General features: G+C 46.5%; 3 protein-coding genes and 1 non-coding gene across 5 annotated transcripts; 3 read left to right on the top strand and 1 right to left on the bottom strand.

Annotated features, from left to right (window-relative positions):
• The first annotated feature begins 490 nt into the window (after positions 1–490).
• pabir2 (PABIR family member 2) lies at positions 491–3,691 on the top strand. The gene is made up of 10 exons (XM_068740357.1): positions 491–612; positions 693–771; positions 859–912; positions 1,162–1,205; positions 1,293–1,347; positions 1,610–1,711; positions 1,865–1,950; positions 2,068–2,132; positions 2,405–2,501; positions 2,921–3,691. The coding sequence occupies exons 1-10, from the start codon at positions 491–493 to the stop codon at positions 3,057–3,059; spliced, it is 843 nt and encodes a 280-aa protein (XP_068596458.1). The 3' UTR covers positions 3,060–3,691.
• Positions 1,422–1,561, top strand: LOC137895400 (small nucleolar RNA U109). The gene has a single exon (XR_011105547.1). It is a non-coding gene; the product is annotated as a small nucleolar RNA U109 (small nucleolar RNA).
• A 925-nt stretch (positions 3,692–4,616) lies between the features above and the next one.
• mospd1 (motile sperm domain containing 1) lies at positions 4,617–9,630 on the bottom strand. 2 transcript variants are annotated; one of them, XM_068740445.1, is made up of 6 exons: positions 9,543–9,630; positions 7,391–7,738; positions 7,246–7,321; positions 6,934–7,166; positions 5,223–5,384; positions 4,617–5,098 (listed from the first exon to the last, which is right to left on the bottom strand). In XM_068740445.1, exons 2-6 carry the CDS (start codon positions 7,542–7,544, stop codon positions 5,067–5,069), a joined length of 657 nt encoding a protein of 218 aa, XP_068596546.1. In that variant the 5' UTR covers positions 7,545–7,738; positions 9,543–9,630; the 3' UTR covers positions 4,617–5,066. The 2 variants fall into 2 exon arrangements, with proteins under 2 accessions (XP_068596546.1, XP_068596547.1); XM_068740446.1 differs by having other exon boundaries at positions 9,560–9,607.
• A 3,379-nt stretch (positions 9,631–13,009) lies between these two features.
• On the top strand, positions 13,010–23,299 carry ints6l (integrator complex subunit 6 like). Its single transcript, XM_068740227.1, has 19 exons — positions 13,010–13,222; positions 13,359–13,436; positions 15,666–15,815; positions 16,676–16,765; positions 16,855–17,038; positions 17,164–17,292; positions 17,637–17,800; positions 17,893–18,045; positions 18,852–18,984; positions 19,098–19,192; positions 19,286–19,396; positions 19,756–19,971; positions 20,052–20,178; positions 20,820–20,962; positions 21,051–21,282; positions 21,399–21,698; positions 21,784–21,877; positions 21,947–22,036; positions 22,997–23,299. Exons 1-19 carry the CDS (start codon positions 13,112–13,114, stop codon positions 23,055–23,057), a joined length of 2,661 nt encoding a protein of 886 aa, XP_068596328.1. The 5' UTR covers positions 13,010–13,111; the 3' UTR covers positions 23,058–23,299.
• Positions 23,300–23,466: the final 167 nt, after the last annotated feature.

The following is a 23,466-nucleotide window of genomic DNA, read 5'->3' as shown; positions in this document are numbered from 1 at the left end:
TCATCTCCGTTTAGCTTCAGGCCGGTGCTCGGCTTGGCTAACATTAGCTTGTTTACCGCGCGTAAAGAGCAGCGGTACTTTAGCAAGCTAGCATGTCGTTAGCTAGCATTAGCCGGCCATTGTGCGGCGTGTGACCGGGCTGAGCTAACCATCGATCAAAAGCGGCATTGACTCGGTTTAAGATTACATGCAATGTTTAGCACTTAAGAGTTGAGATATGCCAATGAACCTTTAGGTGTATATATATATATATAATATGACGGATTAGAAAGCTAACATTGATGATTATTGATCCCCAATCGTAAAGTTGCTCGAATATTTCCGGAGACGCCGAGGCCTCGTTCATAACTTCGGTGGTTTATCGGTGGCCTTTGTTTCTGCAAAAAAAAAAAAAAAAGAAATATTTAAGGAGTGCAAAGTCTCAAACGCGACAATGTAACGCCACGCAGATCCGGTTAGTGTCGGCTTTCAAAACAAAAAATTAAAAAAAATGAACATTTCAAGAGCGTTTCCTCAAGAGAAGATGGATCTGGATCTGGATGTCCCGCCGTCGGTGCAGAACGACGGACACTTGAGGAGGTCCAACAGCGCGCCCATGATAAACGGCTTGAGGTTCTGCACCGCGTTTAAGCCGCACCGTCACCCGGCACGGGTCACGTGACTGCGCGGCTGATCTGTGGCTGTCGTTGCAGCGATCACTCCCAAGTGTTCCAGAGGGAGGCCCTGCGGAGCCGGAGGAACAGCACCACGGTGGTCAGCAGGCCCAACATGGTGCCGTGCCCCGCTCCGCACGTTTCGGCTACGTCTACGGACGCGTCCGAAGGGTTCCGTGTTCTCCTGTCCACGCGTCCTCTGCAGGTTCCCTCGTCGCCTATCCGCATTCCCAGCAGCAGACTCCACCAGATAAAACAGGTAATCGATCGATCGTGATCAGACCCGGATGCTTACTTTGGTTTCATCTACTGGCTAAAATCAATCGCCATGGTGACACTTTATTAAATTTTTTGACGCGATGAGACTGAAGTAGGTCTGGCGTCGTATATAGATTTTTTTTTAAAGTTTAAATACATGGTTGATACTTCTCATATCTGATGGAAAGTCCAAAAAGTGAAACTGGCCGATGGAAATGAAGCTCTTTAATCCCTCTGCGTGGTCTTGCAGGAAGAAGGCGTCGACGTGATGAACAGGGAGACGGCTCACGAGCGGTAAGCCGTGCGTCTGAATGCAGGAGGACGAGGCCCGAGTGGGTTCGTTTATTTACTTTTGAATGCGTCTTCTTTTTTGCATCTCAGTGAGGTTCAAGCCGCCATGCAAATGAGCCAGTCCTGGGAAGAGAGCCTGAGCCTGGTAAGCAATGGCTCCTTTGTTTCTGAGCCCGTCTCCGCGTCCTCGAGTCCCGGCGCTTCGTTTGTTCCCGTCTGCCGCATGTTCTGCGTCGTCCGGCCTCTCGGTTTCCGTCGAGAGGACGGGTGCAGACATGCGAGATTAACACGTTGGGAGTTAACAGGGCCGCCGGTCTCTCAAGGTCAGGCCGAGTCGGTAGTATAATACTCCGACACGTTTGCGCCGCCAGGCGGAGCGGCTGCTAACGGGCTAACTGTGTGCGCAGAGTGACAATGATTTGGAGAAGGCGGCGTCTTCGTCTCCCAAGCGCATCGACTTCGTGCCCGTGTCTCCCGCCCCGTCCCCCACCAGGGGGATAGGAAAGAAGGTGAGGGGGTTCTCGGGGGGGCGGGGCGGTTTGAAACGCCTCATCTTTACCTGAATAATAAACGCGGCGTTGCTGAAATGTGTTCCTTGTTAACTCCTGGCTGCTCTTCCTCCCGCATCCATCTCTCATTTCGTTTCGCTTTGCTCCGAGCAGCAGTGCTTCTCTCCTTCCCTACAAATCCTCGTGAGCAGCAACGGTCTGACGCCGAGCCCGATACCCAGCCCGACGCGGCGCTTCAGGTGAGCCGTCATTGATTAATTACACGATTATCACTTTGTCCGAGTGGCGGATCTTTCACGGGAGCTGACTGGCGGCTTCATTCCGTCTAACACCGGTTTGTTTTCTTTGCCCGTTAGCCGACGCAGCCAAAGTCCGATCAACTGCATCAGAGCCGGCATGCTGGGACCGATCAAACGGAAAGGTGAGGTCGCTGCACGCCAGTTCGCCGTGTGATTCCCCCTCCGGATGGGTTTACGGCGCGACGGTTACAAACCCCGGTTCCGTCGCTCGGACTCGACGAGCGAAGGATTCGCTCTTGTGTTTCCTATTCTGAGCTGCTCTCTGTCGCGCCGTTGATCATTGAGATGATCTAGCGTAACCGTGGGAGACGGCGCCATGTCATCAGGCTGTGATTTCGTCCCGACTGTTCGTTTTGTGGTCAGACCCTAGTTTCTAGATGTTTCCTGTCTGCAGGCGAGGCGGAGACGGAGACTCAGCCCAAGAGGCTCTTCCAGGGGACAACCAGCATGCTGTCCTCGGACATGTCCAACCTGTCGGACGCCGGTTCCTGGTGAGACCGTGTGACGCGTCTCGCCGCCGTCTCTCCGGTCTGCTGATGGATAAATGCTGGCGACCCTCGTCCTGTTTGGCTGATGTCATTTACATTTTACTCTCGATCCATGTTCATAACCAGCTATATGACGTAATGGTTAACGTTTAATTTATCTCCCACAGCCTGTAGTCAAAAACCTGAAAGCTAAGTGTTGCGTAGCTTTCCCAGATTTTATGTAAAAGGGAGGTTTAATGTAATTTTGTTGATGACTTTGAAACTTTGAGGTATGGTTTTAGTTGAAAATAGTCGTTTTGATGACAATGGAGCCCCCCCCCCCCCCCCCCCCCCCACTATACTAAGAGCCACATAGACCATTATCAAAAACCCTTCTTGACTGTCACGCCTGTCGCTTCACTAATCTCCACCATGTCCTCCAGTCACTCCCCAGACCTGCTGGACGGGAGCCTCAGCAGCGTCGGTTCTTCCACCGACTCGCCGGGCAAAATGGAGGGGGTGTCGCCCTCCTCCTGCAGCAACTCCCCCTTATCGTCCCTCCGGGATTTGTCCCCGAAGTGAGCAGGATGACACGGCAAAGGCGGAGCCAACGAGCGTCTCCTTCCCGGAGCCTCCGCGTCACCCGTGGGGGGGTGAAGTGGAACGTTTCTGAGTGGATGTGTTTCTGAAGAATCCGTGTGTGTGTGTGTGTGTGTGCGCGCGCGCGTGTGAGTGAGTGAGGGCACCAGCTGCTTCAGACCAGTCCCACCAGTTCCCTTCACTGGAACGAACGGACCGGCGTGACCTTTGCCCTGTTTCCGTGTCCTCTGTGCGCGAGTCTGCAGAGTTTCTAACGTTTAACTTATTGTGTTCCTGCTTTGTTTGTAATTACGTATGTATGAACTCGTCACATGGCGTACGTAGTGTAAAGTGTATTGGCTGGCGAGGTATATGTAGAGGGAGGGGGGTGGGGGGGGCTGTCGACACTAAACCCTTTGTGCCCTGTTCTTGTCAGGATGTCTTTTTTATATTATAATTATTTTTAGATGTATTTTTTTCTTCAAAACATTATTTATGAAAGGAAAGTCTAAAATGTTTCCAACATTTGGTGGAGATAAATCTCCGTCTCCCACAGAGGACGTAATGGAACCGCCGCTTCCTGAGTTGAGAGACATGCCCCCCCCACCCCCCCCACTCAATCATTATTTCATTCTGTGGGATCAGAGAAGAAAAGGAAACTTTATTGTAAATAAGATCTAGAAATGAAAATGACTAGAATGTAAAGCTTAAACCTGTACAGTGACTTTTGCACCTAGATTTGTTTCCAGCTGTGGGGGGGGGGGGGGGGGTTGCCTGTGTGATGTCCAGCCCCTTCATGCGTACTAGAGGATTATCCGGGGGGGGGCACAATCTCGAAGGCTGAGTTCAGCCACCCTGTGGAGGAAACTCATTTCAGCCGCTTGTGCTCTGGATCTTATCCCTTCGGTCGTTGTCCAGAACTCGGTAAATGGAGCGCCCCCCCCCCCCCCTCGTCTCTACCACCACTGACCACTAGTGACCTCATCACTGTGGACGCCGCCCCAATCCACCAGTTCCGTCCAGTTCCATTCTTTCCTTTCCTAATTCTTTCCTGGAATAAGACTCCGAGATACGTGAACTCCTCCGCTACAGAGTGACTCCTCTCCTAACTGGGGGGGGGGGGGGGTGGGGGGGTGGTGGTGCCATGCCCACCCTATATTTTGCTGGGAACCGCAACCTAAAAGTTTGTGACTGTAAAACTCCTGCTGTCAACACAATGTCTTTACCGTTGTTTTGTTTTTCTCCCCCCCCCCCCCCCCCCCCCCCCCCGAGTTCAGCGGAACTTTAAACTACATGTCTACTGTGTGTGTAATGAAGGCTAACACCGAGCCCGTGCTTGTCTTCTGTGGCTGCCATCAGAGCGGACACCAGGACTAAATAAATTATTTCTTTATCAAGTGCGTGAAGCTTTCCTGAAGAACTCGTGATCTGATTTTCCTCCGGGAAATTAAAACCGTTCACTGATCCAGACCGGAGACGTTTGTCTTCCCGACGCGGGATCGAATTCAGGAATCATTTATTTAAATCCAACTTCATATAATCAACAGACAAACCCTGATCTCCGACCACGGTGCGAGATGGCGCTTGAGAAAACTTTATTACGTGTTTGATGCATTGATACAGCACAACAAACGAATGCTTTCACTTTCCTTTGGAGGAGGAGTCCGCATGCAAACGACTTGCGTTTCGTCCTCGGTCGACAAACGGAAAGCTTAAAACAGTTACAGATACCGTAACAGAAATCCAATGGCTTTTATGTACATGTCGTGTTTGCACATCCTTCGCTCGACCGTTCTGCTCCACGACGGCCCGGATGAGACGCTAAACGAGGCCGTGCGGCGGCTCGGGTGGGGCCGAGCGCTTCTTCACGCCGGACGCCTCCAGTCAGCGTCAACTCAACGCGAACGTTCCTTTGAAGAGTATATTAAAATGTATTTATCAGGGAGCGGGGTGGACGACGGCTCCGTCCCCGCTGGGGGGGGGGGCGTCTTCCTTCAGCCTCTCGGGACTTCATGTGCGCAAGATGACCATCGTCAGAAGACCTAACGATGAAGACGACACAGAGTACACACGACATGAACAGCACCAGTCACGTTTACACTGAAGTACCTGAGATTAAAACACAAACGCGTATAACGCACGCCCCCAGACTCCGGTTCTACTCACCAAGAACGTAAGCAGCTACGAGTTTCTTGTTAACACTTAAGTGGAGGTAGACGGGCACGGTGGATTCCTGCTCCCCCAGCGTGGGGAGCATGAGGGCGGCCATGCACACCAGCCCCAGCAGCACCGTGAGCAGGCTGGGGCCCCCAGCGGCCGGACGACTCTCTAGTCACATACAAAAGAACACGGCAGGGTGAGAAGCGGCGCCCAGAACGGCTGCGGGCGACGACAGGAGAGAGCGGCAGATATCAATCTGAAGGACGGGGGGGGGGCAGCCCCTCGGCCTGAAGCCCAAAACAAGAGTTCACGGCAGAGAAACGCTGTTTGTCACGGGCAGATTGTCCGTGGGCCCACCCCACATCCTCAGCGCTGCTGCAACATCCCACTGACGCAGGCTCTTTACGGTTGTGGTACCATTTTAAAAAAGGAAACCGAGAGGCTTTCCAGCGGTGTAAGATTTATTACCGGGAAGCATTCATCTACCAAACACAAACGTCCTTACTGTCTCCGTGCGTAGGTTTAAACGTAGCTGACTGTTGCTGCCTCTGCTGAAAGGGCTTTGGAATATTATTGAGCGTTATCCATAAAGTTAGAAGCAACAAATACAGGAATTACCTCCCAACAGTGACACTGAATCCTTTAAAAAATAATAAGTGTTGGCGCAATCAGACAAATAGAAAAACAAACAAACCAAGGGGCTATTTTAGATTACAGTAGTCCCTCGATATAATGCGGTTCATCTTCCGCGACTTCGCTGCTTCGCGGAGTTTTAATGCAATTTTTCAGATTGTTTTTTTGCACTTGAACGCGCCTTGAAACGGCGCAAGACGAAGGGGCGCGGTCGGAGGAACTGTGAAATACGCGCGAGTTGCTATTAATAACTTCTCATGTGTTCAACCTCGTAGGTTGATCATTAAAATTAAATTCGTTATTTCTAAAAGCTATCATGTTTATTTGTTAAGCGTTTGTTTAATAGCGCTCTTATTCTCTGTGTAAAAAGAGGCTTTTATTTTGTAGGAGCATAAACATCACGTCCCTTTTAGGTTTTGTTTCTTCCTGTTGATACATGTAGCCGCTGCCGTTCCGCTGTGCTAAGCTATCCAATAAAGCAGCATGAGAGGCTAAAGACAGCACGAGTAGAATATTTGTTCTTCTGCACTCCAAGCGGCTCTTTCATCGACCTGCACGCCTTAACATTATTAACAGGAAAACGTTTACTGTACGTACTATATATTTTTATTCCTCAAACAAATGTTTAGTTCTGAAAAGGTTCTGATCTTTGGTTTCATTCTATAATACTGAAACAATCTATTTAGATTAATGCCTGACTGTTAAACGTGTATAAAGTGTGTGGTGAGGGGTTTTACAGCCTTAAAACATTCATGTACATGTATAATAATTGTAAAAAAATAAAGATTACTACATTGGGGATTTCACTTATTGCGGGTTGTTTTTAGAACGTAACCCCCGCGGAAAATGAGGGACTACTGTATTCTGCCCCGATATGTCAAAACCATCCCCCGTACACGGACAGTTAACAGACAATTAAATAGCCGGACTTTTTAAAGTCGTTGGCAAAACTGAAGTTTATAAATATCTTATGTAGAATTTCCTATTGAATCATTAGAACATTTCTCAGTATCTAACACGCAGTAAGATCATGAGCATGTGGCTCCATCTAGTGGTGACGCAACGCACCACACTTTCCTCCCACCTGTCTGGTAGGCAGTCTGCTCAAAGAACTCGCTGTCTGCAAACTGCTCTTTGGGCCTGCGCTCGTCCTCGTGGGGCCGCGGGCCGGCCGGCTCCTGCGAGGCCGAGGGCCGGAGCGTCGCCGTCACCTCTTTGCGCCCCAGAGCCTTCCTCTGACTCTGCTCCGACACCTGCAGTCGAAACTTGTCATACACCCCGTAATGACACGGGCGCAGATCTCTGTGTCTGATTACTCTGTGGAGACACGGAAATCAGACGGGAAGATCGGCTGGACGTAACAAACGGAACGGGAATAGACGGAAGAGGAACTCACATGTCGACGCAGCACTGCGGCTTCACCGCGCCGGTGGCGTCCACCACTGTGTACTTGTTCGGCGCTGTGCACAGCACTGATAAAAACAAACGATCTGTTGGTGTATAGTAAACACTACACGCTGTGTTCTACCCTGCCAACTGACCTTTGAACTTGAGAGCGAACTCATATGGGTTGTAGAGGGTCAGCACCTGCTTGTGAGACATCTGCTCGTCCGCGTAGAACACCAGCTCGGTGGGGAACACGAACACGGGAAGGTTCCCTTCCACAAGCTCAGGTTGTCGATGCTGGTGCTGCATTTGCTTGAGCTGAGCGCGTCCCCTTCCCCGTCCACGGTCTGCCTGCCCCCCCCCCCACCCCCACACCACCCACCGGACACCCACCGGACACCCACCGGACACCCACTCTCTCCACAGTCTGTCAGGTTGCGTGTGTCCCTTTAGGACGGAAGTTGCACTTCCTTATCTCGTCACCTCAGGCACATGTTGTGGTTCTGGGAAGAGACACGGGTAAATATAGATTTACTTAAGAGGCACAGTATTAATTACATTCAGTACACGTTTCCATTACTCTGCATTTCATAAGGAACGTTTATGTATCCAACAGCTAATACTTTAAGTATTAGAAGCTACTATTTTTATTGAAATATCCTCAAGCTTATTGATGTATTTTCGTCAACAGGCCAATAATTAGTCAAACTTAACTTTAAAGCGGCTCATCCTATTAAACTGTAACTGATAACATAGATGTGTGTTTAACTTCTGAATTATTTTAGGTTAAACTATTACGTTTTTGTTCATCCAAGGAAATCGATGGACAGGAACGGTGCAAGAGCGTAAAATTAGCTTCTGGAACGTTTTCAATTTTACACAACTGCAGTTAAACAAGGCGGGCAGTGCTGGCTGAACTCCATGTGGCCCGTCACGTGGTCAGTCACGTGGTCAGTGTCACGCGTTTACGAGGTTCACACCGGGCTCGTTGTTTCGCAACGTTCCACGTATTTATTGATTTGAGCATCAAAACATCAGGCATGAACAAAAAAGAAAAGAAAAGAAAAAAGAAAAGAAACAAACACATTTTCAGAAACATAAATTCTTGTGAAGCTCATATGTAGGATGCTCAAAAGGAGTAGGATGAAGTGTAAACTTATAAAATCCTGCCCCCCCAACAGATCAGCTGTCATCAGCACATATAAATACTTACATATAATGTATTTGCCCACACACACATAATAAACATGTTTATGAACGTAACTTCTTAGTGTTCTAGCAGGTGGTCAAACACGAAACAACAATCTCTACGTACACATTAAAATCACGATTAATCCACAAGCATCGTAATAGAAACAACGAAGGCTGTGCGTGTGCGTGTGTGTGTGTGTGTGTGTGTGCACTCCCAATCTCGCTGTAAATCCACTATGCAACGACCATAAAGGATTTCTATTTCTACTATATTCTGTTTATATAATATATTCTGTATTAATTGCTTTAGTAATTTATTGTAATTTATGTAAGTTATTTATTGTCATTCATTGTCATTGTGCATCAGTGGTGTAATTTATTTTAGATTAATTGTTAGTTTGCACTGGCGGTGTAAAATCATTTTATTTTTGTTTTTCTAATGTTACGTTGCATCAATTGAGTTATTGAATATTGGTTTTATTTTTATTTGTATTGTTAAATTTGTATTGTTAATTGTGGATGATTTATGTACGAAGGACTTTCAACGGAAACAAGACCGCAAGGGCTTTTTGAAATGCTCCTCTTAGGCAGGATGTTTGACTGTATTTGTACTGTAATACATGCTAATGTGTGACTGTACTTGCACTGTAATACATGCTAATGTGTGACTGTACTTGTACTGTAATACATGCTAATGTGTGACTGTACTTGTACTGTAATACATGCTACTGTGTGACTGTACTTGTACTCTAACATTCTATCTAATAAATATATTCATCATCATCATGTTGCTATCTGAGACGGGCCTACAGCGAGCAGTCTATCTACCATCTGCAGCGTAATCGTGGGTGAAAACGCAAACAAGGCAAGAGAAATTCGGTCTTATTTTTATGATACATTCAGTCATTTTGTAATTAATTTTTGTTAATCCCAAAAATGTAGCGAACACTCTGACAGCGTCCGTGTGTTTTATCGTGTTAGCTAGCGTTAGCCGGCTAGAATAGACCCAGATGTTAGCTCGCAGCTACCCGACCGCGGTCTAAAAGAACGTCATTGCGGGAAATAAAACACACTTTTATTAATAAAAGTGTGTTTTAAACGCGGCGGGAACGCTACCTTTGATGTGTAATAACCTGAGGCTTATACTCCGGTCGCCACCCTGTTGTTGTTGTTTCTCTTTGTTTTTCTTCGTCGATAATATACCGCAGACCTCGCAGTGCATGCTGGGATGGCGGAGGGCGCTAGGGTACGTGCATGACGTCACCAACGCGGAAGTTGCTGTTCCGAACAAAGAGCGTGTGAATCATAACGTAACGACGTGACGTCCGTGGGAGCGTCCACGTTGAGTCAGACATTGAATCGTTAACTGTCATAGATCAATGCTTTCACGTCGTTAATTAAAATGATCATCAATAGACTGAAGTGCATTGATTGATTGATTTATATGATATTTTAAATGGAACGGATCCTAAAATAGCCGTAGCTGTACATTTTAGATTTTTAGATTTTATCTAATTTATTTTCTTGTTCCTCTTTTATTGTCTGTATTGATTTGCTGTTTTTATTTTATGTACACATGTAAAGCGACTTTGAATTTTTAGAAAAGCGCTATATAAATAAAATGTATTATTATTATTATTATTATTATTATTATTATTATTATTATTATTATTATATTCAGTCTGTGTGACCAGTTGACGTCCCTTTATATAATAAGATTTGATTTATTATATTTATTCTGAATCAAATGTTTTTCAGTGGCAGCAATGAGAAAGCACAGAAATAGATTTGAGGGACAAGCATATATAAATACAGTGTAAGCAGACAATTGTGTCATAAAATACACAAGACCTTTATAAACTTGTCTGGGTTTACCAAATATAACTTTCCACTGACCTTTAAATCTATTAAGTGTTTCATTGTAAACGCTTTTGGTATAAAGTCTTATCTCACAATGCCCTATGTCTTCTAGGGAAAGGTGTCATCTAGTGTAAGATGATTGATTAAATGTTAAAATGTTACATTCAAAGCAATGCTGCCTTCAAAAGGTGTAGTCAGAGCCAGCAGTACAGGCAGCATCTCTACAGCACTTCTATCAAAGGGTAGCTTGTGAAATGGACGTTCCTACTCCTGTATTTGCGCTAACGTTGGCCCTGTTAAATATTTGCGAATATCGTTTTGTACGTCTCAAACATGAAATGGGTGTTTCTTTTGTCCAAAACCTGATTCATATAGTTATAAACAATGTCTGGCTTTTTTAGTTACTGGGTTAGCCCGCGTAACTACACGTGTTCTTGCTGTGTTACAAGCGTTAAGTCAGAGGGATTCATCCTTTACGGCGCTACAAAAGCAACAAGAACAGAGATAGGATACCTATAATGCATGGGAGGGGAGCGAATAGTAGGTAATATTAATTATATCACATCTGTGGAGTCATTTATCTTTATTTTATTGGTATTGTTAAATGTCGATGATTTATGTACGAAGGACTTTCAACTGAAACAAGACCACAAGGGCTTTTTTGAAATGCTCCTCTTAGACAGGATGTTTGACTGTATTTGTACTGTAATACATGCTACTGTGTGACTGTACTTGTACTGTAATACATGCTACTGTGTGACTGTACTTGTACTGTAATACATGCTACTCTTTGACTGTACTTGTACTGTAATACATGCTACTGTGTGACTGTACTTGTACTGTAATACATGTTACTGTGTGACTGTACTTGTACTGTAATACATGCTACTCTTTGACTGTACTTGTACTGTAATACATGCTACTGTGTGACTGTACTTGTACTGTAATACATGCTACTCTTTGACTGTACTTGTACTGTAATACATGCTACTGTGTGACTGTACTTGTACTGTAATACATGCTACTCTTTGACTGTACTTGTACTGTAATACATGCTACTGTGTGACTGTACTTGTACTGTAATACATGCTACTCTTTGACTGTACTTGTACTCTAACATTCTATCTAATAAATATATTCAACATCATCATCATATGCGTGTGTGTGCGAGAGAGAGAGAGAGAGAGAGAGAGAGAGCATACTTTTAAATAAACATCATAAACGAAACAAGAGAAAGCGGAAGCAAATCATCTGCGCCTCGTCATACGCGCTTTGTAATGAAAGGGGCGTGGCCAGTGGACTCCCGGCTCAGCCAATGGCGTGTCGATGTGGGGAACGGGGCGTTCCCCTCGGTTGGGAACAGAAGTTGAACAGCGCGAGCTAACCCAGAGCATTAGTGATGGGAACTATGATTCTTTTTACTGAATCGGGTTTGAATGAATCACTCACTAAAGTGAATCGATTCATTTGAGTCATTTGAGTCACTGAGTCAGTTACCCAGAAGGTACATAGAAATATACTGTGAATACAAGTTTCACCTGCTACCAATTGATGCTGCTAAAATGGCTGATTGAAACAGGGAAATAATAAATGTCATTGAGGGAAAAGAGGGAAAGATCAGGAGTTCTGAAAGGGAAAAAACATATTTCTTTTTTGTTCTCTGCATAAATTAAATATAAATACAAAAGCAAAAAATGTGTTCAAACAGTGCAGCATTAGACTAAAAATACGTATAGTATGCAATACACTTGTGCAAAAGCATTAAATAAAAACGTTTTACATCTTTTTATTTATTGTTTCCGCCAATATTCCAAAAATATATTTTTTAATTTTAATTATATACTGTAATAAAAAGGCGACATTAAATAGTTTCTGTTAAGTCCGGACACTAAAGTTTATCTTCAGAATAATCAGTGGACTCACTGACTGAATATCGATTTTACTTTCGTCTCTTATTGATCCTTGTGAGACAAACAGAACGGGCGGGGCAGCAGCCCCTCGGCTCCAGTGAGGAAGGGCCCCCCCAGGCTCGAGTCGAGTGGCTGCTGCCGCTGAAAGCGGGTTAGTGAGTCCGGACTCAGTGACTCGGATGCGCGTTTTGGCTCAGTGACTCATACGTGAGTCCGGTTCAGTGACTCGTTGTATGTGCTGCAGGGAGGGAGGGGTGAGCGACTCAGTGACTCGGATGCGCGTTTTGGCTCCGCGATTCATTTCGTACGTGAGTGTTTCCGGTTCAGTGACTCGTTGTGCTGCGGGGAGGGGGTGAGCGGTTCATGACTCGTTGTGCTGCGGGGAGGGGGGGGTGAGCGGTTCAGTGAACCACTCTCTTGTTGTGAGCGCAGCTGAGCTGATGCTAGCTTGTAGCGAGTGGGACGGTTCACCAGGGGAATTGGTAGTTCATTAAAAAAACATGAATCGATGCTTTTCTCACAGTTACAGTGATTAACTCGACATGTTTCTACAAGGTATGTTAGGACAGCAGTAATATACTGATTGGTGTCCTCAGTTAGCTGTGCAGCTAACTAGCGGTAGCAGGGACGAGTCACTGAATGACTCAGTGGGGAAGAAGAATCATGACTCATGATTCAGTAAAGTGAATCACGGGTTTTGAACGATTCGTTCAGGAATCGCACAACACTACAGAGCATTAAAGGCAGCTCAGGGACGTAACCGAGGCGGCGGCCCTCTTGTGGCCGGGTGGCGGGGGGGGGGGACTTATTATAACAAATATATATACACATGTGTGAACTGCTCTGCCGCGATATAGCTCATGTATGGATAACAGTTATTTTAGAAAAGCATAAAGTCGCGGCTTTACATTTAAAATGCCTATTTTACTCTTCCTGCTAGACACGTCTGCCTCTATGAATCAGCGCACTTATTTGGGTACGACGTATCTGGACGTTGCTAAAGGCGCGGTTGAGGTCTTTATGAAGGTAAAGAATGATTTTACCCCCGACTTTTCCAGGAAGTGTGCACCTTTTAGAGCGCCTCGGGTTCCTTTGAGCAGAAGGTTGGTCGAAATTAATACATGTTGTTTTGGTTTTCTTTTTTTTTTCTTTTTTTTGACAGCTGCGCGCTCGAGACCCGGCTAGTAGAGGCGACAGGTACATGCTAGTTACGTTCGATGAGCCGCCATACGGAGTGAAGGTAATTAGAAACTGATTTTCTCCTGTCAGAGCGGCTTTTATTGTCCTTTCGCTTTGTAGTCGGTGTTTGGGCAGCTTCCCGGAAGTGGAGAATGATTTGTTTTTTTTGCTCCAAACATCCGCAGACCTGGAGAATCATAGCCTCCGACACGTCCAGCAGACATTTTGCTTTTGTGTTGAGGAAACGTCTCCGGCGCTGAGATGGAGGCGGGGCCATTAATTAATCATCGCTGACGTTGCTCTTTTTTTTTTTTTTTTTTTTGAATGTACAATGATTCTATTGGTCAACAAGCCTGTCCACTCGTTCTCGACTCCTCCCTTTGCACCACTCCCACGCAACCATTGGCCAGGCCGGAATGAAAGTTGGCGAGCCCCGCCCCCTTCACCCACAGGCACTCTGACTGCTGCTTCTGTGAAGGAGAATAAGAACTATTCTTGTTTGTCATTCCTCCAGCGTGGCTGCAGTAAACAGTCCGGTTTTTATCCACACGAAACAAAAGCAGACAACGTGTGAATCACTCTCATCGTTTCAGTGGTTTCGTCTCATCAAAACTGTCCTCATTACGGTGTTTTATGAGCTGGCCCACATCTCTCTGCCCAATAAATGCAGCCCTTTAGTGTCCATTATCATTCCCTTAAGTCCCTGATCTGCTCTCGGAGCGTAGCGTGCGTTTAGAAACATGTCGGTGTGCCTAACTTTGTTTACAGACAACGTTCACCTACTCCCATCACAATAATAATCTAAAAACTTCGAGGCGATACTTCTCACTAGTTACATCGTGTATTACTTTTAGGCATGAGATTCTTTTAAATCAACAAATCCACATCCACATAAAACCGGAGCAGAATAATTGTCAGATGATCGGGCTCTTTTATTTCATTTGCCACTTTTTGGGTCATGGTTATCCTGTCGTTCTGTTGCTGCAGTGGTGTGTGTGTGGAATTAGGCTTGTTACAAAATGTTGCAGGTGGATGATGTCATTCGTGCCGCTTTCATATCTCCCTCAGTCCTTGACCTTGAAGTACCGCAGGCCGGATCATTCATGTTTCCAGATGAAATATTCAGATGACATCATTGACAAGTAATCCAGCCTCGTTTTCTCGTCCTTATAATCGGGTTTCCGTATTAAGTTTTGCCAGGAACAATTTATAACCTTTTGGTGATGATCCACAAAAGAGCCTGGATTCTGGATCCCTTTGAAATATTTGGTAACATTACAGTAAATGGAGCTTCTTAATCTGTTCCTCAATATCTCGGTTGATTATTGACCGATGTTTATGAAATTAGGCACAGTCATGTAGGGTGGGGGCCTCTATCTCACCACCGAATTTGATAGGGATCGGGTCCGGAATGCGGATACTATCGCGATCCAGATTTCCCCATTTACTTATAATGGAGGCTTTTTCAAAAAAAAAAAAAATCACATCTTGTAAAATATGCATTCAATTCACTCACCAATAATCACAGTCGTAACGGGTCTGATATGCACCATCGTGCGAAATGTCTTCTGGATTTGATCCAGAATGACATCAAGAAAAAAAATCTTACATTTTCATTTCATTTTCATTTTTTCATTTTATTCCTGTGCACAATAATAAACATAAACAAAACATTACAAAGGCAAATAATAGTGCAGGAGAGGAAAAGAGGCCGAATGGGCTTATATAAAAATCCTCCCCTCAAGTTCAAATTAAAAATTTAACATTTTAACATTAAAACCCCATTAATGAGGGTTGCTATGGTGACGTGAAGCTTCGAAAGCTCTGGATCTAGATCCAGAAGAAACTTTAGGTCTTCCTCAGATTAAAGTTTGAAGCTGCAGCAGTAAAGTGCGTGACTCCGCTGGAGAAAAGTCCAGGGGCATTTCCACAGCCTCATCATCTCCCGCGGGGGGGGGGGGGGGGGGGTAATCTGTCAGGAGAGGACGGGCTGCTATGGGATGGTGTATTTTTGGATGTTTGTCATGTGTGAAATGAGACTCTTCATTAAACAGCAGCTTCCAGCTCACTGTGGGAGCGTACTTCACCAACAGAATCCTCTATTTCCAGCGCTTGACACAGACAGACTTGAGCCGGTGGCTCGCTCGGACTCAAGCTGCTTTTACCAAAAGGTGGCGGTTGTATATTCGACTGTGAGCAAACATCTCATGCAGGTTCCCTGTCTGCGTGAGTTTGCTTTGGTGTGGGACTGTCAGCCTGCTGTTGTCACTAGTCCCGGTTTGTGTTTCAGGCGGGGTGGAAGGAGAATCATGCCTCCTTCATGTGCGAGCTGAAGAACCTCCAGGCATCTGGGCTGACTACTTTAGGCCACGCTCTCCGCACCGCCTTCGACCTGCTTAACCTCAACCGCCTCGTCTCGGGCATCGACAACTACGGACAGGTATTTAGAGCTGGCGTCCTGCTAACCTTTGGCAGCAGTCGCATCTGTTGTTATCACAGATAAAACTAGAAAACGACAATCAGAGATTGCAGACACCGCCTCCAATCGACTATTCAATCTTGTGAGACAGTAAACAGGGCTTCCGGATCAGAGGGGCCAAACCTGCTCTAGCTTGCTGCTCCGGAACGGGAGAAGATACAACTACAACTGTAACATATATGAAACTAGAATGAACTATGAGTGTTCACACCAAATCTGAAGTCTCTAGCTCCAGAATTGAGGTCAGGATGGACTCCTGAAAAATGCCGATTTTAGAACGAAAATTAGCTCTCAGATCCGGATTGTGATCTGAATCCGGCCGACATTAGTCATGGTCATAGACCTTTAAGGAGTACTTATGTGTGATTTTTTTCAGATCTATACCGCCATATGTTTTGAAGAAATTAAGAAAAATGTCAAAAAAATGTCAAAAAGTGTCCGATCTCGCAATGTTGAAGAATCCTTTAAAAAATTCTAGAATCTGGATCCAGATCCGGATCAACGCCATTCTCGGGGAGGACCAAGCCACGGACAGAACCTTGCTTGTGTAAAGATTTCAAGTCGATTGGGTTACTAGTTTTTGAGTTATGCGCTCGGACAGACAAACAAACAAGCAAACAAAAGACAAACAGACAAACAAACAGACAAACAAACAAACGGACCCAATTGCAATACCCTCGCCTCCCCTTCGGCGAGGGTAACGATATCTCTTCGAGACACAGACCCCCCCCCCCTAAACAAAGTTATTGGGCAGAACCATTAAGAAAGCTGAGAATCATCAGGCGCACGCTTTCTGAGCTTTGCTTCTGTCTCCCTCTCAGGGTCGTAACCCCTTTTTCCTCGAGCCATCTGTGATCATCACCATCACCGATGGGAACAAGCTTACATACAGCTCTGGGGTGCCCGATGAGGTGAGGACACGGACATACGGCGGTGCTACCATGTGCCGTGTGTGTGGACTTTGTTCATTGTGGTTCTCCCTTCGCTGCCTGTCCTCCAGCTGCACCTGCCTCTAAACTCTCCGTTGGCTGGCAGCGAGCTGACCAAAGAGCCCTTTCGCTGGGATCAGCGGCTCTTTGCGTTGGTGCTGCGGCTGCCGGGAGCGGCCGCGCCAGACAACGAGCAGCTCGGCAGCGTGCCCACGGACGAGTCCTCCATCGCCCAGATGTGTGAGGTCACTGGAGGTTTGCTGCTTTCCTACAATGGCACGCCAATCTGTCGGACACCTCGGCTCCCTTTTTCTGTTTTAATGGTTTCTAACTCTAATCCGAATTCATTCAGTCGTATCAGATGCGCCTCCTGTTTCCAGGGCGATCGTATTGTGTGCGGACGCAGAGGATGTTAAACCAATGCCTCGAGTCTCTGGTCCAAAAGGTTCAAAGTGGTGTCGTGATTCATTTTGAGAAGACCGGCCCGGATCCACCTCCCATTGGGGAAGGTGAGTTTTTGGAGGGGGAGGGGGGGGGGGGGGGGGGCGCTTAGTGGACGCGTTCCTTTCCAGAATAGTTATGTTTGCATTCATGAACGTGGACATAAGGAGGACACGGAGAAGTTTACAAACTAAGACGTGTAAAGAAAACTGCTGAACTCATTTGAATGAAATAAGAGACGGAGATTTTTTATTTCTTATTTTAATCAACTCAAAGTTTCTAAACAGGAAATGTAAAGTACGGTGCTTCTTTAGCAGTGATTCTTTTGTGATTCCCATTCGTGGTTAGCGTTGGTCAGGATGTGATTAAATGCTACGCGCCGTTCTGCCCGATGCGGTTCGTCCATTCTCAGAAAGCTCTCTGGAGCCGAGTCGTCCCGTTTCGTCCTTCAGCCAGCAGCCGTGGCACAGTTGCCACAAGCTCATCTACGTACGACCAAACCCGAAGACGGGCGTTCCGCTGGGGCACTGGCCCATTCCAGAGTCCTTCTGGCCGGACCAGAACTCCCCTACGCTGGTGAGTCTGCAGGCCACCTCTCAATGATCTGGGTTTACACGCGTTTTTACGTCCAGCTCTTCCTTCCTTGACCCCCCCCCCCCCCCTCCCAGCCGCCTCGCTCTGCACATCCAGTGGTGCGTTTCTCTTGTATTGACTGTGAGCCCATGGTGATCGACAAGCTGCCGTTCGACAAGTACGAACTGGAGCCATCTCCACTCACCCAGTACGTTTTGGAAAGGAAGTCTCCACACATGTGCTGGCAGGTACGCTCGATATTCACACATTGTTTGCTTGATTCTAACTCTCACCCGTGTTGCCTCCGGGGCTTTTCTGCAAAACCAGAAACAACAAGAGACAATCAGAGATTGCAGACCCTCGCCTCCGATAGACTATTCGATCTTGTGAGACAGTAAACAGGGCTTCCGGATCAGAGGGGCCAAACCTGCGCTAGCTTGCTGCTCCGGAACGGAAAAAGATACAACTACAACTGTAACATATATGAAACTAGAATGAATTATGAGTGTGCACACCAAATCTGAAGTCTCTAGCTCCAAAGAGAACGAAAATTAGAACGAAAATTAGCTCTCAGATCCGGATTGTGATCCGGATCCGGCCGAAATTAGTCATGGTCATAGACCTTTAAGGAGTACTTATGTGTGCTTTTTTTCAGATCCAAACTGCCATGCGTTTTGAAGAAATTAAGAAAAATGTCAAAAAGTGCTCTATCTCGCAATGTTAAAGAATCCTTTAAAAAATTCTAGAATCTGGATCCAGATCCGGATCAACTCCATTCTTGGGGAGAACCTTGCTTGTGTAAAAATTTCAAGTCGATTGGGTTACTAGTTTTTGAGTTATGCGCGCGGACAGACAGACAAACAGACAAACAAACAAACAGACCCAATTGCGTTACCCTCGCCTCCCCTTCGGCGAGGGTAACGAGGCTGCTGTGAAAGAACTAGTTACTATTTGCACTTTATGTTCGCTGGGGCATGCATCTAACAAAAGGTTTTCTGAAGTCTCATTTTGGGGACTCGGTAAAGAAGGTGATGTTGACTTGATCATTTTGCAGGTGTTTATCAGCAGCAGCGCGAAACAAAATGACCTGGGACAGCCGTTCGGCTACCTGAAGGCCAGCACCGCTCTCACCTGCGTCAACCTGTTCGTCATGCCGTACAACTATCCAGCCGTTCTCCCCCTCCTTGGTAAGACAGTCGGTGTCAGAGGTCATATAAATATTAACGGCAGAGTTCATCTTAAATAATGCTGTGCAACAAAGACAACCCGGACGAGTGATTCCTTTCTCTTTCTCATTCAGACGATTTATTTAAAGTGCACAAACTAAAACCCAACCTCAAGTGGCGGCAGGCCTTTGAGGCGTACCTGAAGACGATGCCTCCATACTTCCTCATGGTAAACCAGCAGTTCGTCTCCACATCGCCTGGATTGATGTTGTTTTGCTACGTAACTAGCATCAACTGTTTCTGCTTTGCTTTCTTCTGACAGCCCTTCAAAAAGGCGTTGAGGATGATGGGAGCGCCTAATCTCATTGCTGACACGCTGGACTGTGGCCTGAGCTACAGCGTTATCTCTCACCTGAAAAAGCTCAGCCAGCAGGTAAAGAGTCCCCCCTTCCAGATATCAGGACACCAGATGGAAACGCTGAAACACACAAAGACAGCCACTCAAAGCAACAGCGAATCTTAGATTTGAACGTTTTCACCGGCTGCAAAGTCTGAGCCACGAAGACCAGAAAATAGCCTCAAAGCGCCCCCCATGAAGAAAACAGAGATTTACCTTTTGTCTTAAGGATTCGTTGAATACGTACAATATTTATACCGATGTAGTCAGAATGCGTGGCTGCATAAAGAAACATTATTTATTCACAAAAGGGCACAAATCAGAAAAAAAGTAGCACGAATTGTTTGACGTCGATAAACTCCATCCTAAAAGCATCGTATTTCTCCTCCACGAAGGCAAAGATGGAGTCGGATCGTCTGATTGTGTCTGTGGGGAAGAAGGCTCCCCAGGAAACTGGTATAAAGGTGAAGAACCACTCCAGCTCGCTCTCTCTCGCCCGCCGGCGGGACTTCAAGGAGCTGCTGCAGGGACTCACCGGGGAGAGACCCCTCCGCCTGGGCGACATCAATTTGAAAGAGTTTGCCGGTTTCCAGATCGCCCTCCTCACCAAGGTGAGTCGGGACATCTCTGAAACGCTCAACAGGCGTCGTGTTGGCGGGAGAGTCAAAGGTCGTTTCTCTGACGTTCACAGGAAGTGAAAGCTCAAGCTTATCGAAACGCCTACGACATCCCGCGGCGGAACCTTCTGGACCAACTCACCCGGATGCGCTCCAATTTACTGCGGACCGCGCAGAAACTGATCCGAGGGCAAGACGAAGGTAGAAACTCCTTCAGTTAACGAGGAGCTGGTTTTATTTATGAAAGCAGGAGAAGGGAAGGAAAAACGGTTTCACTGGAACGTGTCCGACGTGCAATAAAAAATAAGAAGTTATAGACACATGTACAAAAAGGAGATTCCAGCGTGAGTGTGTTGTCCAGGAGTCTGGAAACAGATTGGCTAGTTTTTACGTAGCAGAATATTCTTTTGGGTCTGTGTTTTGTTGGTGTTCCACCTTTCAAAAACAGTGTTAGTCGCATTTTGCTGTGTCGCTTGTTGCAACAAGTGTCCGCGCGCAATACGATCGCCCTGGAAACGGGAGGCTACGCTTGAAACAAGCACTTCCAATATACAGAGATGTCCCACCAGTAAAATAGCAGCACTAATTATATAACCACAATAACAAAAGAAAAAAATCTCTCAGATGTTATTTCCTGCTCAGTTTCCAGACCGTAATCCTCCAGCGATGAATGTGTTTGTTTTCCTCCGTGCTCCCACTCTTTTTTTCCCTTCATCTTTCCAGCAGCTCAGGAAAACGGACGTGAATCTGAATGTATCCGTATTGCACATGAAGTACTTCAACACGATACACAATGTATTCGATCACGTGTCGGTGTTCTCATAGCATGCTCCGTGTGTCAGATTATCTTCACAGCATCCCCGTGGCTCAGATGGGAAATTACCAAGAGTACCTAAAAATGATGGCGTCTCCTCTGAGAGAGATCGACCCCGACCAGCCTAAACGCCTGCACACGTTCGGGAACCCTTTCAAGCAGGATAAGAAGGTAGCGGCTCGTCCAGACAACGTCGCGGTCGATGCGTTGAGCTGCGAGGCGGCTTCCTGGGTCCTTCATGCTGCCGCGTTTGACACAGGGGATGATGATCGATGAGGCCGACGAGTTCGTTGCAGGCCCTCAAAGCAAGAAAAGAGGAAACTCCGGCGATCCCAACTCGGGTTTGACTGTGAAGAGAAGGCGGATTATGTCCCCGTTGCTGCGGCGACCGCCGACTCCACCCGCGAGCACAAACCACGTGATGGTGGGAAAGAGCCCAGGGGCCATTCAAGGGCCGCAGCACCTCCTGAAGTCCGTCCCACAGCACAAAGGTTAGCTTCGTTAGATGTATCTGAGCGTAACCGTCCCAATCTGTGTGGATCAATATACACGTATTGAGTAAACTAAATTTGAATGAGTCATTTCAGATTGCTTGTTACGCACACAGGAGCAGAGTGCAACAGCACGACGGTCGCCGAGAGCAACGGTGACGGGATCCTCGGGCCTGAGTCGGGGGACCCGTGGTCCTCTGGGCTGGACTCTGGAGCAGGAAACCCATCCTCACCGAGCATCGCTGGGCAGCTGGAGGAGGAGAAGCTCAGCTGTGGGCGACTGAGTCCACCGAACCAGCTGGACGACTCGGAAGACGTCCCCGCGGTGCCGGAGACCGTGTTCATAGCCCCGCTCGACGGCGGCCAGGCCGAGCTGAAGAGTTGCGTCATCAAGGAAGTCCGCAAACCCGGGCAGAGTCAGTACGAGGCCTCAGAGCGGCGCACGGCACTCCACGGACGCGCCCCTCGGCTCCGGTTTCACCTGTGTCCGTGTTTCCACAGACTACGAGGCGATATCCAGACTCCTGCAGCAGGTGAAGGGATCGGTTAACGTTCAGAAGTATTTCATCCAGCTCGCTATTAAAGAGGCTGTCAGGTAAGAACCAGGGACTGGGGTGGGGGGGGGGGGCAGAGAGATCTTTAATGTCCTTTACCTTCCCGACAGGTTCAAGAAGCGGGGGCTGGTCCAGAGGTTGGAGTTGGCCCTCGCGGAGGTGGAGGAGACGTGCACGCCATCTTTACCGTTTCCCACCGGGTACCACAGTCTGTGATAAACAGAGCTTTGCTTTGCTAGAAGGGGGGGGGGGGGTGGGGGGGGGTGGTAAATGCACTGATAGGAAACGCTCCCGCTGTCCCTGCTGTTGCGTCACAGCCTGTCCGAGGTGGAGGGTGGGGGCTTCAGGACAGACTCACTCTGGATTAGTGAAGAGACTTTAATGACAGATGCCTTAAACATCCACATGGCTTTTGTCTTTACCGACACACACACACACACGCACACACACACGCACACGCACACGCACACGCACACACACTCGCTCTGAAATATACAGTAAGATGATTCATTCCTTATTATTCTTCAATCTTTCTTCAGCTGGTCTGAAAAGTGTAAGACTCCGACCATTATAATAAAAAGGTTACGCGTTCCTGCAGGTTTATGGTTAACAGGGACCCCCCCCCCACCTTCCGTCTTTCATGCTGATTGCAGTTGCAATAAAGGGTGACAGTGATGCATTTCATACATGAGCAAGTGACAATTTTATATTACAGTAGAAAGATATATATTGTAACATGCTGATGTTTCTTAAATTCAATTAAAATGATCGAACGCTTCAAACTTTAACCATGTTAAAATGTCTATACTTGACTAAACCAGTCAAGAAACGTTAAGGTACTGCATCACATTGATGCAAGTATATCTAATGCGTGTACTAAAGGTACTAAAGGTACCTCAGTTTAGTTGGTGTCGAACGTCAAATCAGTGAACCCCAGGGAGAGTCGTCATAGCGATAAGGCCAGTCGCAGCCGTCTCAACCCAGTTAACCGACTTTAAATGTCGGGCCAATGCTAATTTAATTTGACGTTTGTATTAATATTAACAGATTTAATAAACGAACACGAGAAGAATAAAGATGTTCGACTCGTGCAAGAAATGTCTTCCAAAGGACGGTTGTGTTTACTGATTTTTATTTACTGCCTTTTCCTGCCATTACAGCAATAGAAGTCCTGAAAATGCAGCGTTCAGATTTATTCCTCCGACAGACGGATTCCTGTAGATCTTCCTCCACAACCACTCCATTCATTCTCAGAGCCACGACTTAATTCTGAGGAATGGAATTAAGAGATGTTGAGCTCGAGCAGCTGGTGATCTGCCCTCACACTCCTTCGTTTTCTGACAGACTTTCTAACGTTCAGAAGTAACAGAGATTATTTTTTGTCAATTTGTTTATTTCAGAGTAAAATAAATATTTTGAATTCAATCTTTTAAAATCAATTTTGTATGCTGTTAAATAAAAACCTGAAATAAATTTATGAAATTCAAAATATGCATTCTGTTGACTGGTCTGTTTTGTGTGTCTCCACAAACAGTGATATTACAGAGTATTACAAAGTCTTAACGTATTCAAAAACGGTTTGTTTTCTGCTCCAACAGGAGTTTAAAGTATCCGGATTCTCCACCAGTAA

The sequence above is a fragment of the Brachionichthys hirsutus genome, chromosome 6, assembly GCF_040956055.1.
Source record: "Brachionichthys hirsutus isolate HB-005 chromosome 6, CSIRO-AGI_Bhir_v1, whole genome shotgun sequence".
Taxonomy (NCBI): Eukaryota; Metazoa; Chordata; class Actinopteri; order Lophiiformes; family Brachionichthyidae; genus Brachionichthys; species Brachionichthys hirsutus.
This window is presented reverse-complemented; position numbering and strand designations above follow the sequence as displayed.

Excerpts from the sequence above, each read along its gene's own strand:
- pabir2 (XM_068740357.1), top strand. The coding sequence starts at position 491 with ATGAACATTTCAAGAGCGTTTCCTCAAGAGAAGATGGATCTGGATCTG. Across the intron at positions 1,712-1,864 it reads CCAGGGGGATAGGAAAGAAG|CAGTGCTTCTCTCCTTCCCT; the intron begins GTGAGGGGGTTC and ends TGCTCCGAGCAG. Across the intron at positions 2,133-2,404 it reads GGGACCGATCAAACGGAAAG|GCGAGGCGGAGACGGAGACT; the intron begins GTGAGGTCGCTG and ends TCCTGTCTGCAG.
- mospd1 (XM_068740445.1), bottom strand. The coding sequence starts at position 7,544 with ATGCAGCACCAGCATCGACAACCTGAGCTTGTGGAAGGGAACCTTCCC. Across the intron at positions 7,322-7,390 it reads GTTCGCTCTCAAGTTCAAAG|TGCTGTGCACAGCGCCGAAC; the intron begins GTCAGTTGGCAG and ends TGTTTTTATCAG. Across the intron at positions 5,385-6,933 it reads GCAGACTGCCTACCAGACAG|AGAGTCGTCCGGCCGCTGGG; the intron begins GTGGGAGGAAAG and ends GTATGTGACTAG.
- ints6l (XM_068740227.1), top strand. The coding sequence starts at position 13,112 with ATGCCTATTTTACTCTTCCTGCTAGACACGTCTGCCTCTATGAATCAG. Across the intron at positions 19,972-20,051 it reads AGATCGCCCTCCTCACCAAG|GAAGTGAAAGCTCAAGCTTA; the intron begins GTGAGTCGGGAC and ends TGACGTTCACAG. Across the intron at positions 21,878-21,946 it reads GCTATTAAAGAGGCTGTCAG|GTTCAAGAAGCGGGGGCTGG; the intron begins GTAAGAACCAGG and ends CCTTCCCGACAG.